The following is a 13,220-nucleotide window of genomic DNA, read 5'->3' as shown; positions in this document are numbered from 1 at the left end:
AACGACTAAAGCAAATAGAAGGAATGAGAAATGTTCGATCGATTTTTGTTTTTTATTAAGGCTGTATCTAGATCAGAAGTCCTCCAATTATCCAGTATCTTCCACACAACTGGGACTTGGAGTTTCGCCGGTTGCAAAGCTTTTCTCTGCTTGTGACCATTGCTCCATTTCAGTTTGCTATAACTAAGTGTAAGGAATATAGTATATTCTAGGATACCAATGGTTTCAATTTTCTGCTGTTAAACTTCTCTTTAATTCGTTTGTAATCAAGGCTGAATACCATGTGTGTTAAAACATGTAATAATAATATCAAATTAAATTAAATTGAGAAAGTCAATTTTAATAAAAATTCACTTGTCTCTTCTCAAGGAACTAGAGTTTCAGTGAGATCCTCAAAATTGGCATTTGAGGTAGAAGGTTTGAGCTTATCTCACATATTTGCATAGTTTTCCTAGAAAAACAACAAGAAAATAGTTTCTACCTTACCATCTTGATCTTCTCAACATATGCTTCAATATGTTTGCCATGGCTTAGCAATTAATAATTGAGATTTGCCATATACTCTATCCCAAATGTCAATGAGGATGATCTAGGCAACTTGCTAATCAGGGTTAATGACTGTGAAATATTTCCTAAAAAGTAGGGTTAGAATTATAATCAGCAGTAGTGGAACTCAGTAGCTTCAAAGTTAAGTGCAGCTAGGGGCAATGAGTTCTTCGTCCCACTCCTGCCAGCACATTATACTCATCTCAAACATGTGCTTTTGCAACATCAAACAGCTCTCCATGGAAGTAAACTCTTCTGAGGAATGAAAGTAATATGTCCTTAAGGTCCTTAAGGTCTGACATGTAAGGATCTTCTTATAAGCAACAAACACATATCCCATCAAATAAGGCTGCCCTCTCTTTCAAGGTAAATTGGCCATGCTCCTCATCTGTGTTTGCATTCATCATGTTATCCTAATCCCAAAGTGTGAAATTTGTCGTGAGCAGCTATCTTCTTGAAAAATTATGTATCTATGGTCTTGAATTTTTTATCAATGGCTAATCTGCTTGTTTCAGTCTGGAAGCTTGACACAAAAGCAGTAATCCTCTCACATTGTGACTATCCTAAACTCCAGATCAAGGTGGCTGTTCCTCCAAGGTCTCCACCAACTTCTCACAACAAGAAGAGCCATGAATGAGAGTCACCTTCCACTGTTCCTATGCATGCCTGGAAAACCTTGGACAAGTGCCGGGACTTCCTTTGAGGGGAAAGAGACATGTTTGTCCAATGACTACATGCTGTATCACCATTGTTGGTGAACATGTGGTAGCTTAGAAAGATAAACTTGGATTTATGTTGATGTTCAAGGATAATTCCTTGCTAGTACGCTTGATATAGCCATGTAGCTTGAAAGCAACACATGAATGGTAGCATTTAAGGCCTTTCTAAACTTTTAAATCCTCTTCTAAATCCATTAGCAGCTAGTTTTTCATGATTTCAATAATACACTTTGCCCATTGTCAGTAAAAGGTATATAAAAACCAAAGAAAATTAAGAGTTGCTGCATAAATTACTCAAACATTTGTAGATATCACACCTCTGTTAGAATAGTTTACATTTTAAATTTTAAATGCTCTTTTGTTTTTTTTAAAATAGCATAGTTTTGGGAATATAAAGGCATACATGGAAATTTTTATTTAGTATTTCCAAATGCTTATAACTCTCTTTAATGTTAATTAAGAGTTATGAAGTTTGAAAGATATATGCAAAAAGTGCTTTCTTATACACAAATTTTTTCCTAATACTAAAATATAGAAAAGTTTAAAGATGTTAAAGAACTTTTAAAAAGTAGAGTAAAAGTGGAAAAAACATTAAAGAGAAATTTATAGTAAAGTTAATAAAGTCTCATGATTAAAAAAAAGGTTATAAATCATTTTAAAAACAACTAATATAATTTTTTTTTCTGGCTCAATATAAATTGGCTATTATATTGGGAATAAAGTACTTATAAGCTAACATTCATCCCTACTAAAAGACAATTTTTTATTACTTTATGTACTATATTTTATTAAAAAGTTATTTTATTTATTATAATAATAAATTAGTTATTATTGATATTGCAAGCTATTTTTTTATTGTATATGACAACCAAACCATAATGTCGATAAATTTTGATTGTTATGCAAGTAAATGCACAATAACTTTTATTAATTATTTTGGAATATAATATTCATAAATATCTTGGTTAAACTTACTAAAATGAATGAAAATGAAAAATATTATTATATAAAACTTTACTAGTGTAAAAAAATTATTAATTAGTATATATAACTATTGGCTCTTAGAACATTATGATGCATGCATATGCAACAGTGAGCAAGCAAAAAAATCAGTGTTTTCTTAATTAAACTCACTCACTGCATATAATTTAAATTGTTTGTCTATATCAAATGATATAAATTTTTTGGGCTTACAACAAATATAAAAGTTAAAATTTCATGGATGAATTCATATGTAAATTGTTATATTAGTTTCTTTTATAAGTTACTTGAATAAAATCTTTTGGAAAGAATACCTTACAACTTTTATAAACTTTAAACTTGAATAATCCATCACTAAAAGTTTACATTCTATATCTATTTGCCACCATTTAAGGTATGTATGTAAATGTATTTAAAGTGACTTTAAAATTACCTAATAAAGTTTTATACAATTGTTTTATATTCACATTTATTTTTAGAATAAAACTAGTTGCAAAATTTTAATTTTTTATCAAAAACTAAATTTTTATAATTTTGATCAATGTTTCACTAATTTATAACCATAACATCATTTTGAGGCCCAAACAAAAACAACTTCAAAGTTTAGTAAGTTTTACAAATAAATATTTAAAATTTGTTAATTAATTTTAACTATTTTCTAGCTTAGGGATGGCTTCCTGATAATTCAAAGTGTAATATTTTTCAAAGTTTAGAACAATATCATCCCCAAACAGATATTATATTGTTATGGGATAAGGAATACGCTAAATTAAAATCTAGGATAAACAATTATATTTAAAAACACAATATCTAAAGTTTTATGTAGTTATGCCATTTTCATGTTGTTTACAAAGACCTTTATAATGAAGTAGTTTATATTATAAATATTTATTTATAGCCAAAATAAGGGTTGTTAAGAAAGTTTTTCATTCATATGAATTGTTGATTAAAAATCTCTTTACTACATCTTAATTTTGTAGCAATATTGTATGTAAATCATGATTACCTAAGAATATTAAGTGATTTTTATTTGTGTGCTTAGAAATTTATATGTATATATATATATATATATAGATACTTTATGACATGAAATGAGAGATCAACAAGAAATGACATATATGAAAAGTGAAAACACAAAAAGATATAATGTACTAAAATCATATGAAGTTGCTAGAATTTTCACAAACCCTGTAGCAAGCCTTTATTTAATTATAGTTTTGCAATATATTTTAAAGTTGAGGCAATGCAAGAAATCATTATGTTGTGATTTTATGATTTACCTAATACGTTTTTCAAATGAAAATAACTATCTAAATATACAAACAAAGGTCTAATTTTAATAATTTATTCAATTTTTGGCGTGCTTAATGATATATTTAATATTTTTTAATAATAATAAAGATGTTTGTATTTTATAAAGCAAGATTAATTATATTGCATATCAACCATTCCAGTCATGAGCGTCCATGCATTCTGGCTCAAGAACTCAAAACCATTATTAAGGTCAATCTGTGGTTTCCCCAGATCAATGCCCTTATGGTAGAACCATTAGATAGTAGAATAAACAAGTATATACTAAAGTGTTTAGGAAAGTTTATAAATTATAAATACAAGATTATTCTAAATGAATAACAATTTTTAGATAATAGAATATCCTAGAATATTCAAGCATATTCTAGATCTATTCACTACCACCTAAATCAAACGGAAAAGTTTATTATTCGTGGTTTAATAAGAGATAGTGTAAAAAGTATTGACTTTAGGAAAATTATCACAATAATATGTGATATGGTCTTTTTTAATTTTTTTATTCCTTCATGCTAGAAAACTTGTCAAAATTTAATGACATAGATTTCATCAAACGCATAAGACATATAAATTAAAACTACCACGATGCTATGCGTTTAATAAGAAACTATAACGGTGTGCTGTGAAACATGGCCCATGGTCATAGGAAGTGTTCGGCTTATGCTGTCCAGTTTGATGTTGCAAAGCGACTCTGTTGCATATACAAATCTCTGTCTGAATGTCAAGAAGGGCGAGTCGGTCTGCCTTGTTAGTAATTGGAGGGGAAAGCTCTACATGGTGTGGTTCAATGTGGAACGGAAGTGTAAGTTCAGAATTGAGGAAATTTCTGTGGAGTCTGGTGAGGTGATCACATTACTCATAGACTCGATATTTGTGTCTACTTCCGTGGTCAAGCTGGCCATGGGTAAGTAGTCTCTCGTATGATCTAGATTCAGGTACTTGGACTGAAACAAATGACGTGCCCTCTTCAGTTCCCTAAAGAGGCTTATATATGTGGAAGAATTGGCTCACATAATGGAAACAGCAGCAGCTAAGAGCATCCTTGGCAGGGTGGTCTTTTGGAGAAGAAGACCAGTCTAATGAGAGTATTAGCAGATCAGATAACCATATACGCGAGCTCAAATCCTTTGGTCATGGCAAAGCATCAGCATTGGCATTGGCGGCATCCTGTTTTTAGGGTTTTCTTTTGTTTTATTTAGGGTATTAGATGTGGTCGCGACGCCGAGCACTCCGGATTGCGCTCTACGAATGCGAGCATCTGGCGCAGCATCTGCCCAGCACAGCTTCGGAATCGTGCCGATCCTATCTCGCGCTCCTCCAGGCGGCATTCGATCACGTTGCGGCGCGCTTTATCCCGCATTCATCGATCACGCTTACCAGTTGAGTAGGAACAAATGCCGGAGAAATTCGTGTTCTCTAATCAGATCCATGCAGGCTTCGATGTCACGGAGCGCCAATATCCTGATCGATTCCAAAACTTCGATGGGGTTCTCATCTCGGGCTCTCTCAGCGGCGTGTACGAGCCAAAGCCGTGGATCAGACGGCTTCTTCAGGTTTCCAAGCTTGCTTTCACGTCGATGAAAGAGCCAATCCTTCTTTTTCTTTCTTTCTTTGGAACAGGAAATTCAATGGCTGGACAAGAACAAGGTAAAGACCTGCGGCATCAGCTTTGGGCATCAAGCGATTGCTGCTGCTTTTGGAGGATCCGTGGCTCCGAATCCAAAGGTAGACTCTTTCTTCGTTTTTTTATTCTCTTTTTGGCTCTCGGAGGACTGAGTAAATAGCCTCAGCTTGGCAGGGGTCGGAGGTGTCCGTGAAAGAAGCCAAGCTCACCGATTTGGCCAGGCAGCTATTCAAAACAAGCAAGGAATCGTTCAAGCTTCACTACCATCACAACGATGCGATCCTTTCGCTTCCTCCGGACTTCTGGGTGCTTGCTTCCAACAATATAACTCAGTACCAGGCATTGGTAAGCAAACTAAGAGTGCTTTCCTTGGTTCTAACACTCATCTGGATCGATCGAACGATCGCTCTCGTGGAACCAACAGTACAAACCTCACCACTTTCTCACTTTGTGCGGGTAAGTTTCCTCTGTCCAAGGAAAGGTTTTGACCGTTTTTCCGTGCTCTAGGCATCCAGATTACTCGCACCATCCCAAAGTCCTGGAATTCCTGCTCGAGATTGACAGGAAAAACGGGTGGGTCACGGACGAGATCGTGAGACAAGGACTCAAATCCATCGGCGACGAGACGGACTACGAGTGGATCGTAGAAAAGATCCTCCACTTCTACATGGGTGATCTATGGAATGATGCCCAATCGACGGCGGATATCCACTGCCCGTAATCCACGCCCTAAAAAGTTTTTCCAATCCTTGTAGACTTTTCCTTTTTTCTCGCCAATTTAGGGTTTTTAGATCGTCGATAGGGCAATGAGCGCGGAGGAGGCCTCGACGACGGCAGCTCCCAGCGCGGCGGCCACGGTTCACATTCGCTGCTCCAACGGCACCAAGTTCTCGGTCACGGTGGATCTCAAGAGCACAGTCCGCGGATTGAAATCCCTCCTCGTCGAGCGCTCCGAGGTCCCGGCCGATCAGCAGCGCCTAATCTACAAGGGACGCGTGCTCAAGGATGAGAATTCCCTCGACAGCTACGGTAAGCCGCAAGAAATTTTCCTCTCTGGGATTCTCTGGCTAGGGTATTTACTCCTCCCTTCTCCCCTCGCGAAATTCTTCCAGATCTACAAAACGATCACACAGTCCACCTCGTCCGCGGCGCCCCGCCTCCCGGCGGCGCACCGGCCGCGCCATCGCCAGCGTCCCCATCCCCAGCAGCGGCTCCCCCGGCAGCAGCTCCTCCCGGCGGGATTGGGGCCAACATGCACGGTGGATTCTTCGGCGGGGCCGCGGCGCCGCTGGGCACCGCCACGACGCTGCCCGAGTTCCAGCAGGTCCAGCAGCAGCTGATGCAAAACCCGAACCTCATGCGCGAGATGATGAACATGCCCGCCATCCAGAGCCTGATGAGCAACCCGGAGCTGATGCGGACGCTCATCATGAACAACCCGCAGATGCGCGAGATCATCGACCGCAACCCCGACCTGGCGCACATCCTCAACGATCCCGCCACTCTCCGCCAGACGCTCGACGCCGCCAGGAACCCGGAGCTCATGAGGGAGATGATGAGGAACACCGACCGGGCCATGAGCAACATCGAGGCCTCGCCCGAGGGGTTCAACATGCTGCGGAGGATGTATGAGACCGTCCAGGAGCCGCTGCTCAATGCCGCCACCATGGGTGGCACCGGGGCCGAGGGAGCCGACGCTCAGGCCAATCCTTTTGCCGCTTTGATGGGAAGAGCTCCAGCGGCTACCACGGCGCCAGCGGCCGGGACTGGCGATCCGAACCAAACACCAGCGGCGGGGACGGGAGCTACCGTGCTTCCCAACACCGCTCCTCTTCCAAATCCTTGGAATCCCGCGGGTACTTGGTTCCTTCTCTTTCGAGCTTTCCATTGACTTCCTTTGGTCTTGTACAGCGAGAGAGACGACCACCACCCCAGGACAACAACTCGGTACGCTTCCGCCTTTGGGATTTCTCGGAGGCATGGGTGATGGTAACGCTGGAGGCTTGGGCGCGCTGGGCGGGCTTGGAGGACTGGGTGGGATCGAGCAGATGTTGCAAAACCCGGGAATGCTACAGGCAATGCAGTCAGTTCTTTCCAACCCCCAGTACGTTCAGCAGGTCTGTGTGTTTGCGGATTGATGATTGAAAAGCAGTCATGGCTTTCGTGATCCTTGCAGGTCCTTAACATGCATCCGCAGCTCCGGAATATACTGAATGCCAACCCCCAGTTCAGAGAAATGATGCAAAACCCAGAGTTTCTCCAGCAGATGACCAGTCCGGAGAGCTTACAGGTTTTCCTTTCCCTTTTCTCCTTTTCTATTGTTAACTTTCTTCTCCCTCACGCTGTGGTCACAGCAAATGCTTGCGCTCCAGCAGAGTTTGCTAGGCCACCTTGGTCGACAGCAGCCAGGGCAGTAAGTTGTCACTCTTGAAAACTCTATGGTTTACTTACACCATTTTCCTTCTCTTAGGGACCAAGGCTTGGGCCAAGGAGGCTTGGGAGGAGCCGCTGGCAATGTCGATTTAAACTCGTTGCTAGGAATGTTTGGCGGCCTTGGAAGCAATTTTGGTGCGACTCCCGAAGGTTTGTACTTTGATTTTACTGTTTTTCCAGTGCTGTACATCGTGTTTTTCTTTGATTCTTGTGTTGGCAGTGAACGCTCTACCCCCGGAGGAACTGTATGCGACGCAGTTATCGCAACTTCAAGACATGGGTTTCTATGACACGCAAGAAAACATCCGCGCCTTGTCGGCAACCAATGGCAATGTACATGCAGCTGTTGAGCGTCTGCTAGGAAATCCTTGAGACGAGATTTCAATCGAAACAAAAAAGAAAAAAATCAGAGGGGCATGATTACATGTCTTTGGTCTCATTGCTTTCTTTTCTCTTTTTTTCTATAAATTCTCTATGGCATTCCATAACCTCTATTTGAACCTCACCATTTGGAACGCGCCACATTTGCATTTTTTTGGATTGCATGAAAGTACATCTCTCAAAAAAATATGTGGCAACAATAAGATTAAGAATATTAAGGACAGGTTGGGCTATATATATATATAGTAGCTGATATATTCACTTTTAGGTTCGCAAGAATGATCGCGGAGCTTCTTGGGCATGATCTCCTGGTGCGCATCCTGCTCCTACTCGCTTGGGACTCGTTGTTGCCAGCTCTTGGCGTCTGCAAGGAATGGAGATCCATCATCAGATCCCCCGAGTTTAGCGCAGCGCGGGCGCAGCAGCCCGGCGAGTATTATGTCCTCCTCACTGCCTACAACGGCAACTGGGAGCGTATCCCTCGACCACAGCAAATCTGCGTTTGGACCCCAAAATCGCGGACAGTCTCTCCGCTGCCACCATGGATGAAGATACCTCTCCCACCCGGCTCCTTTGACATCGTCGCCTCCTCCAATGGCCTCGTCCTCGTCAGGCTCCCGTCCTGGGCCGACGATGCCTCTCCCGGCGTGGAGTTGGTGGTGGGAAATCCCGCAACCAACGAGTGGGTCAGGATCCCACGCCTTGCGCCTCAGGTGCACTCCGGTCGCGTCTACAGCATGACCGCGGACCCAGCTACCGGAGAGTTCGAGGTTGTAGACGCCTTCAACTACCATTTTTACGAATCAAGGTCGCGGGCTTGGACACGGGTTGCGGACTACCCTGAAGGATTCTTGTTCGACACTGCTAGATGTATCATCGTGCCACACAAGGAGCCCCTCCTAAACGACCCGACCCTGGTTTGTGTCCCTTTCGTATGGGAGCACAAGGGCGAGCGCTATGTGGCTGGTGCCTTTCGGATCAAGGAGGGTGATCCCCAGTGCAGAGTGTGGAGCATGGAGGAGCCGATGGATATGGCGGGTAAGAGAGAGGCTTCTTGCGTTTTGGACGTTGAGAAAGCTTGGAGCAGTGGCCACTGCCGTGAGGTTGCAAGTTCCTTCTTGGACCTTACGGATGTCTACTGGGACGATTTTCTGACGTTAGAGTGCCAGGCCGAAGGCAATCTCCTGTGCCTTGCCGGACAGTGCCGCGATCGCTACGATGACAGCCACAAGCTTGGTGATTGCGGTGGCGAGCCTTTGCCACCCGCGGTGTACGACCTGGATCGCGGCGAGTGGTTTTACATCCGTGGCAAGAGCGAGACGGTGGGGCAGTACAGTGTCGGCGAGGTGGTGCATTACCGGAGGGCGGTTGTTTACCGCCCCTTGCTCGTCAGGCCGTCCGGTGGAGGCGCTCTCGGGCTGGATCCCGAGGAGGAGAAGAGGCTGGCGGGGCACAAGCGCACTGGGGAGGAGCAGCACCTAGAAATTCCCAAGATCCGGCAACGGAGGATCAAAGCAATTGGCTTTTGGGACGAGGTATACGAGGACATCTTCTTCTTGTGATTCACAAGAGGTGTTTGTCCTGAGCCTTGATGATAAACTTGTCTTCTTGGAAAGACGTACGTAAAACGGGACACACGCATTCACTGGAACAACAACATCCAAGACAAAATCATACTAGTTTGAAGTTCAAACTTCAACACGTGACATCAGGTTAGAAAAGGGCCAAGCCTCAAGTCTCGCGAGGTTTGGATCACTTTGGAAAGTAAACGTTTTGGCAATGGAAATGTGGCTTGTGCTACTTGCTGTTCTTGCCTCATCCTTTGGTCCCAATGCTGTAGACCACTTGGAGGCCCAAGGTTCATGTCCGCCTATTCGTTTGCTCCGTGTGGAGATTGATTCGCGGCGGGCTCTTACGCGGGAGAACTATGCTGCTTCTAACGGGAGTGACTGGCTCGGTACGATGCTCGACAGCAACTGACTCTTGGGTGATGGTGCTCCTGGCCGTGAATCCAGAATGGCAAGAGAAAGCCCGGGCGAGTTGAAGAACTCGAGAGCGCACCTCATCACATCCTCGGTGTGAATGCCGTGGTTCTTGAGCTGAACAAGAAATACATGAGTGGAAGTTTTGGAACTTGTTGCGAGAGAGGGGCCCTTGGACAACGCAAAAACGCTAGACAAGCTCAAGCTGGTACGTAGTTTCTACGAAAGACAATACCGCTCTTGGAACGGGAAAAGCTACTGTTGAATGCTTGTTGTATACAGTCTTCTATAGTAGTTCACCTTGACGCCTTGATTCCTGCTCCAACACTCCCCCTCGATCTGATCCATCCTAGAGATCAGATCGTCTCACTTACTCACCCTGGGTTGGTTGTGGTGAACTGCTGTGTCCAGAGTTGCCTTCGTAAGTAGCTCGCACTCTAAGCATGGAGCACTGGAACCAGTAGTGGCTCATCTTGGAGTTCCAGCAGCTCCTTCTCATCGATCCTGAGTTCCACACTCACGCTCGTGATTGCACAGCACGGACTGGTATACGATCATGTTGTCAGTGGACTCCTCAGCTCCACCAAGTGATCAAGGAATAAGCTTTTCATGCTTGATCTGAAGAGGAACCTGATAAATCACCCCTCTCCTCAAAACTGTGGGCATTGCCGCCACGATCACAATGCCCATCAGTAGCAAGTGTTGAGATCTTCCTGAGAAAGTGTTCATTCTTTCCATGATGTGACTGGCGATTAACTGTGTTGTCATTCAGGGTTGTTCGCAATTCAAAACGTAGAGTGTTTCTTTAGGTGGGTTGTTTACCGCCCCTCGCTCGTCAGGCCGTCCGGTGGAGGCGCTCTCGGGGAGGAGGGCACAAGCGCACTGGGGAGGAGCAGCACCTAGAAATTCCCAAGATCCGGCAACGGAGGATCAAAGAAACTGGCTTTTGGGAGGAGGTATACAAGGACATCTTCTTCTTGTGATTCAAGGTGTTTGTCCTGAGCCTTGATGATAAACTTGTCAAAAAACCATCAATTTTTTATTGCTTTAAACCCACTGCAAGACAATAAAACCTAATAAACCTGAATAAACCTGTCATACTAAAACCTAACCAAGCAAAGATAGTACCTGTTCTTTATTCGGATGCATGTGTCTGGATCATCGCGAAATTCTTCTAGAATCCTACAGCTGTAGTTTGAAGTTCAAACTTCAACACGTAGAACGTAGACATCAGATTAAAATAATTTTGTCATGGCCAAGCCTTAAGTCTCGCGGGGCTTGGATCAGTTTGGAAAGGAAACGTTTGGCAATGGAAATGTGGCTTGTGCTACTTGCTGTTCTTGCGGGATTGCTCCTCATCCTTTGGTTCCAATGCTGTAGTTTCCTCGTGTACCACTTGTGGAGGCCCAAGGTTCTGGAGAAGGTCATGTCCGCCCAGGGGGTCACCGGGCCTCCCCAGAAGAATCTCCTCACGCAAATCTGGGAGCTCCCGGATATGGAGCAAGTAAGTCACGACATTGTTCCACACGCGATTCCATTCCACCATGCACGCTTGCAAAAATGCGGTAAAAGATCGATCCATCGATCACTCTCTTCTCTCTCTGAAATCATTCTCTCGCAGGACCGCTACACATAAATTGGTGGCGCGTGGAGCCTCGGGTGGAACTTGCGGATATCGATCTCATGCGCAAGGCACTCCTCAAAGGTCCGGAGTTTTTCGGGAAATCGCCTGTTCTCGGGATGATTGCCGACGACATTTTCGGTGGTGGTGTCTTTGACGCCAGCGGACGAGACTGGGTGGAGCAAAGGCGCGTTGTGGTGCCTGTGTTCCACGCTGACAAGATCAAGGTCTCGACCTTCAAACCAGTCATAGAGCTAGAGTGTGATTATCCAGATCTTTACAGGGAATGGTGAGAACCATGTATGAGAACACGCAAAGCTTCCTGGAGAACTGGGTGACGCTGATTCGAAATGGCGGCACTGGAGAGAAAGCTCTCGACGTTTTCCCCGAGTTTGTGGAGCTCACTGCGCCCATCATTGGGCAAGCCGCGTTTGGGGCCAGTTCCAGCACCTCCATAGCCATTGTCAAGCTCCTGCGTCTCTTGTTTGCTTTGCAATGGCAGCAAGTCAGATATGCGTGGATATTTCCATTCATCAGGTAAGTCAACGTTTATGAGATTATTTCATATTCCATCCTCCCATGGCAGGAGTCTACCATTCCTTCCCACGAATCGCGAGAGATGGAGAATCAAGAGAGAAATCCATCGTTTGCTCCGTGTGGAGATTGATTCGCGGCGGGCTCTCACGCGGGAGAACTGTGCTGCCTCTCACGGGAGTGACTTGCTCGGTACGATGCTCGACAGCAACTGGGACGACGAGCTTATCATCACCGAGAGCAAGACCTTCTACACAACCGGGCACATGTCCCTCACTTCGTTATACTCGTGGGTGATGCTGCTCCTGGCCGTGAATCCAGAATGGCAGGAGAAAGCCCGAGTGGAAGTTTTGGAACTTGTCGCGAGAGAGGGGCCCCTGGACAACGCACAAGCGCTAGACAAGCTCAAGCTGGTCCGTTGTTTCTACAAAAACAATACTGCTCTCATCATTATACTGTTGTCTTTCATGCAGGTTGAGATGATAATCATGGAAACGATGCGACTCTATCCTGCGTTCCCAATCATTCCTCGAATAGCGCTCGAAGATTGCTACGTCGACCACCTCTTCATACCAAAAGGGCTGGCAGTATCCGTGCACAATACCGTGATACAACACAGTGCCGAGATGTGGGGAGAGGACGCAAACGAGTTTAATCCCGGTCGGTTTGCAAATGGAAGCCTGGCAGCGAGCAAGCATCCCATGGCTTTCATGCCATTCTCGTTTGGAGCGCGGGCTTGCGTTGGTCGGGCGTATTCTCAGGTCCAGGCCAAGGTCGTTGTGGCCTCCCTGTTGCAGCGATTCAGGTGGAGCTTGTCACCTGATTATCGTCACAACCCTGTGGCTGCTGGGCTTTTGCTCCCCAAGAACGGAGTTCCCATTGTCCTGAAGCTGCTGGATTCCAAAACCATCGTTACAAATGGAATGAAGGCAACGGGAGAGAGATCCTAACCTGAATTGATGATCAACTCTTCGTTACTGTTTTCATTCAATAAGAAGATGTCCTCGCGTGCCTCCGTCAAATACCATCCTCCGGTTCCGAATCCTCTGTATTTCTAGAAATTCTAGCTGCTCCTCCTTGTGCCCCGCCAC

The 13,220-nt window shown here is 44.4% G+C and overlaps 3 protein-coding genes across 3 annotated transcripts; all 3 read left to right on the top strand.

The window, feature by feature from the left end:
• The first annotated feature begins 4,761 nt into the window (after nucleotides 1-4,761).
• Nucleotides 4,762-5,941, top strand: LOC112346284 (putative glutamine amidotransferase-like protein C13C5.04). Its single transcript, XM_024674902.1, has 6 exons — nucleotides 4,762-4,933; nucleotides 4,989-5,107; nucleotides 5,175-5,279; nucleotides 5,353-5,523; nucleotides 5,603-5,634; nucleotides 5,686-5,941. The coding sequence occupies exons 1-6, from the start codon at nucleotides 4,762-4,764 to the stop codon at nucleotides 5,897-5,899; spliced, it is 813 nt and encodes a 270-aa protein (XP_024530670.1). The 3' UTR covers nucleotides 5,900-5,941.
• Nucleotide 5,942: 1 nt separating this feature from the next.
• On the top strand, nucleotides 5,943-8,099 carry LOC9646282 (ubiquitin domain-containing protein DSK2a). Its single transcript, XM_002970062.2, has 7 exons — nucleotides 5,943-6,207; nucleotides 6,291-7,034; nucleotides 7,090-7,295; nucleotides 7,355-7,468; nucleotides 7,533-7,591; nucleotides 7,649-7,761; nucleotides 7,832-8,099. The coding sequence occupies exons 1-7, from the start codon at nucleotides 5,985-5,987 to the stop codon at nucleotides 7,981-7,983; spliced, it is 1,611 nt and encodes a 536-aa protein (XP_002970108.1). The 5' UTR covers nucleotides 5,943-5,984; the 3' UTR covers nucleotides 7,984-8,099.
• A 3,136-nt stretch (nucleotides 8,100-11,235) lies between these two features.
• LOC9645682 (cytokinin hydroxylase) lies at nucleotides 11,236-13,096 on the top strand. Its single transcript, XM_024674837.1, has 5 exons — nucleotides 11,236-11,539; nucleotides 11,596-11,822; nucleotides 11,879-12,132; nucleotides 12,182-12,542; nucleotides 12,603-13,096. The coding sequence occupies exons 1-5, from the start codon at nucleotides 11,284-11,286 to the stop codon at nucleotides 13,077-13,079; spliced, it is 1,575 nt and encodes a 524-aa protein (XP_024530605.1). The 5' UTR covers nucleotides 11,236-11,283; the 3' UTR covers nucleotides 13,080-13,096.
• Nucleotides 13,097-13,220: the final 124 nt, after the last annotated feature.

This window comes from Selaginella moellendorffii, unplaced genomic scaffold (assembly GCF_000143415.4).
Source record: "Selaginella moellendorffii unplaced genomic scaffold, v1.0 SELMOscaffold_13, whole genome shotgun sequence".
In the NCBI taxonomy this organism is placed as follows: Eukaryota; Viridiplantae; Streptophyta; class Lycopodiopsida; order Selaginellales; family Selaginellaceae; genus Selaginella; species Selaginella moellendorffii.
Note: the sequence above shows the minus strand (reverse complement) of the source record. Positions and strands in the feature narration are given on the sequence as shown.

Bases quoted from the DNA above. Each gene is read 5' to 3' on its own strand.
- LOC9646282 (XM_002970062.2), top strand. From the start codon at position 5,985: ATGAGCGCGGAGGAGGCCTCGACGACGGCAGCTCCCAGCGCGGCGGCC. The intron at 6,208-6,290 runs GTAAGCCGCAAG...AAATTCTTCCAG, and splicing joins GAATTCCCTCGACAGCTACG to ATCTACAAAACGATCACACA. The intron at 7,296-7,354 runs GTCTGTGTGTTT...TGATCCTTGCAG, and splicing joins ACCCCCAGTACGTTCAGCAG to GTCCTTAACATGCATCCGCA.
- LOC112346284 (XM_024674902.1), top strand. From the start codon at position 4,762: ATGTGGTCGCGACGCCGAGCACTCCGGATTGCGCTCTACGAATGCGAG. The intron at 4,934-4,988 runs GTTGAGTAGGAA...AGATCCATGCAG, and splicing joins TTCATCGATCACGCTTACCA to GCTTCGATGTCACGGAGCGC. The intron at 5,280-5,352 runs GTAGACTCTTTC...TCAGCTTGGCAG, and splicing joins CCGTGGCTCCGAATCCAAAG to GGGTCGGAGGTGTCCGTGAA.
- LOC9645682 (XM_024674837.1), top strand. From the start codon at position 11,284: ATGGAAATGTGGCTTGTGCTACTTGCTGTTCTTGCGGGATTGCTCCTC. The intron at 11,823-11,878 runs GTCTCGACCTTC...AGATCTTTACAG, and splicing joins TCCACGCTGACAAGATCAAG to GGAATGGTGAGAACCATGTA. The intron at 12,543-12,602 runs GTCCGTTGTTTC...TCTTTCATGCAG, and splicing joins CGCTAGACAAGCTCAAGCTG to GTTGAGATGATAATCATGGA.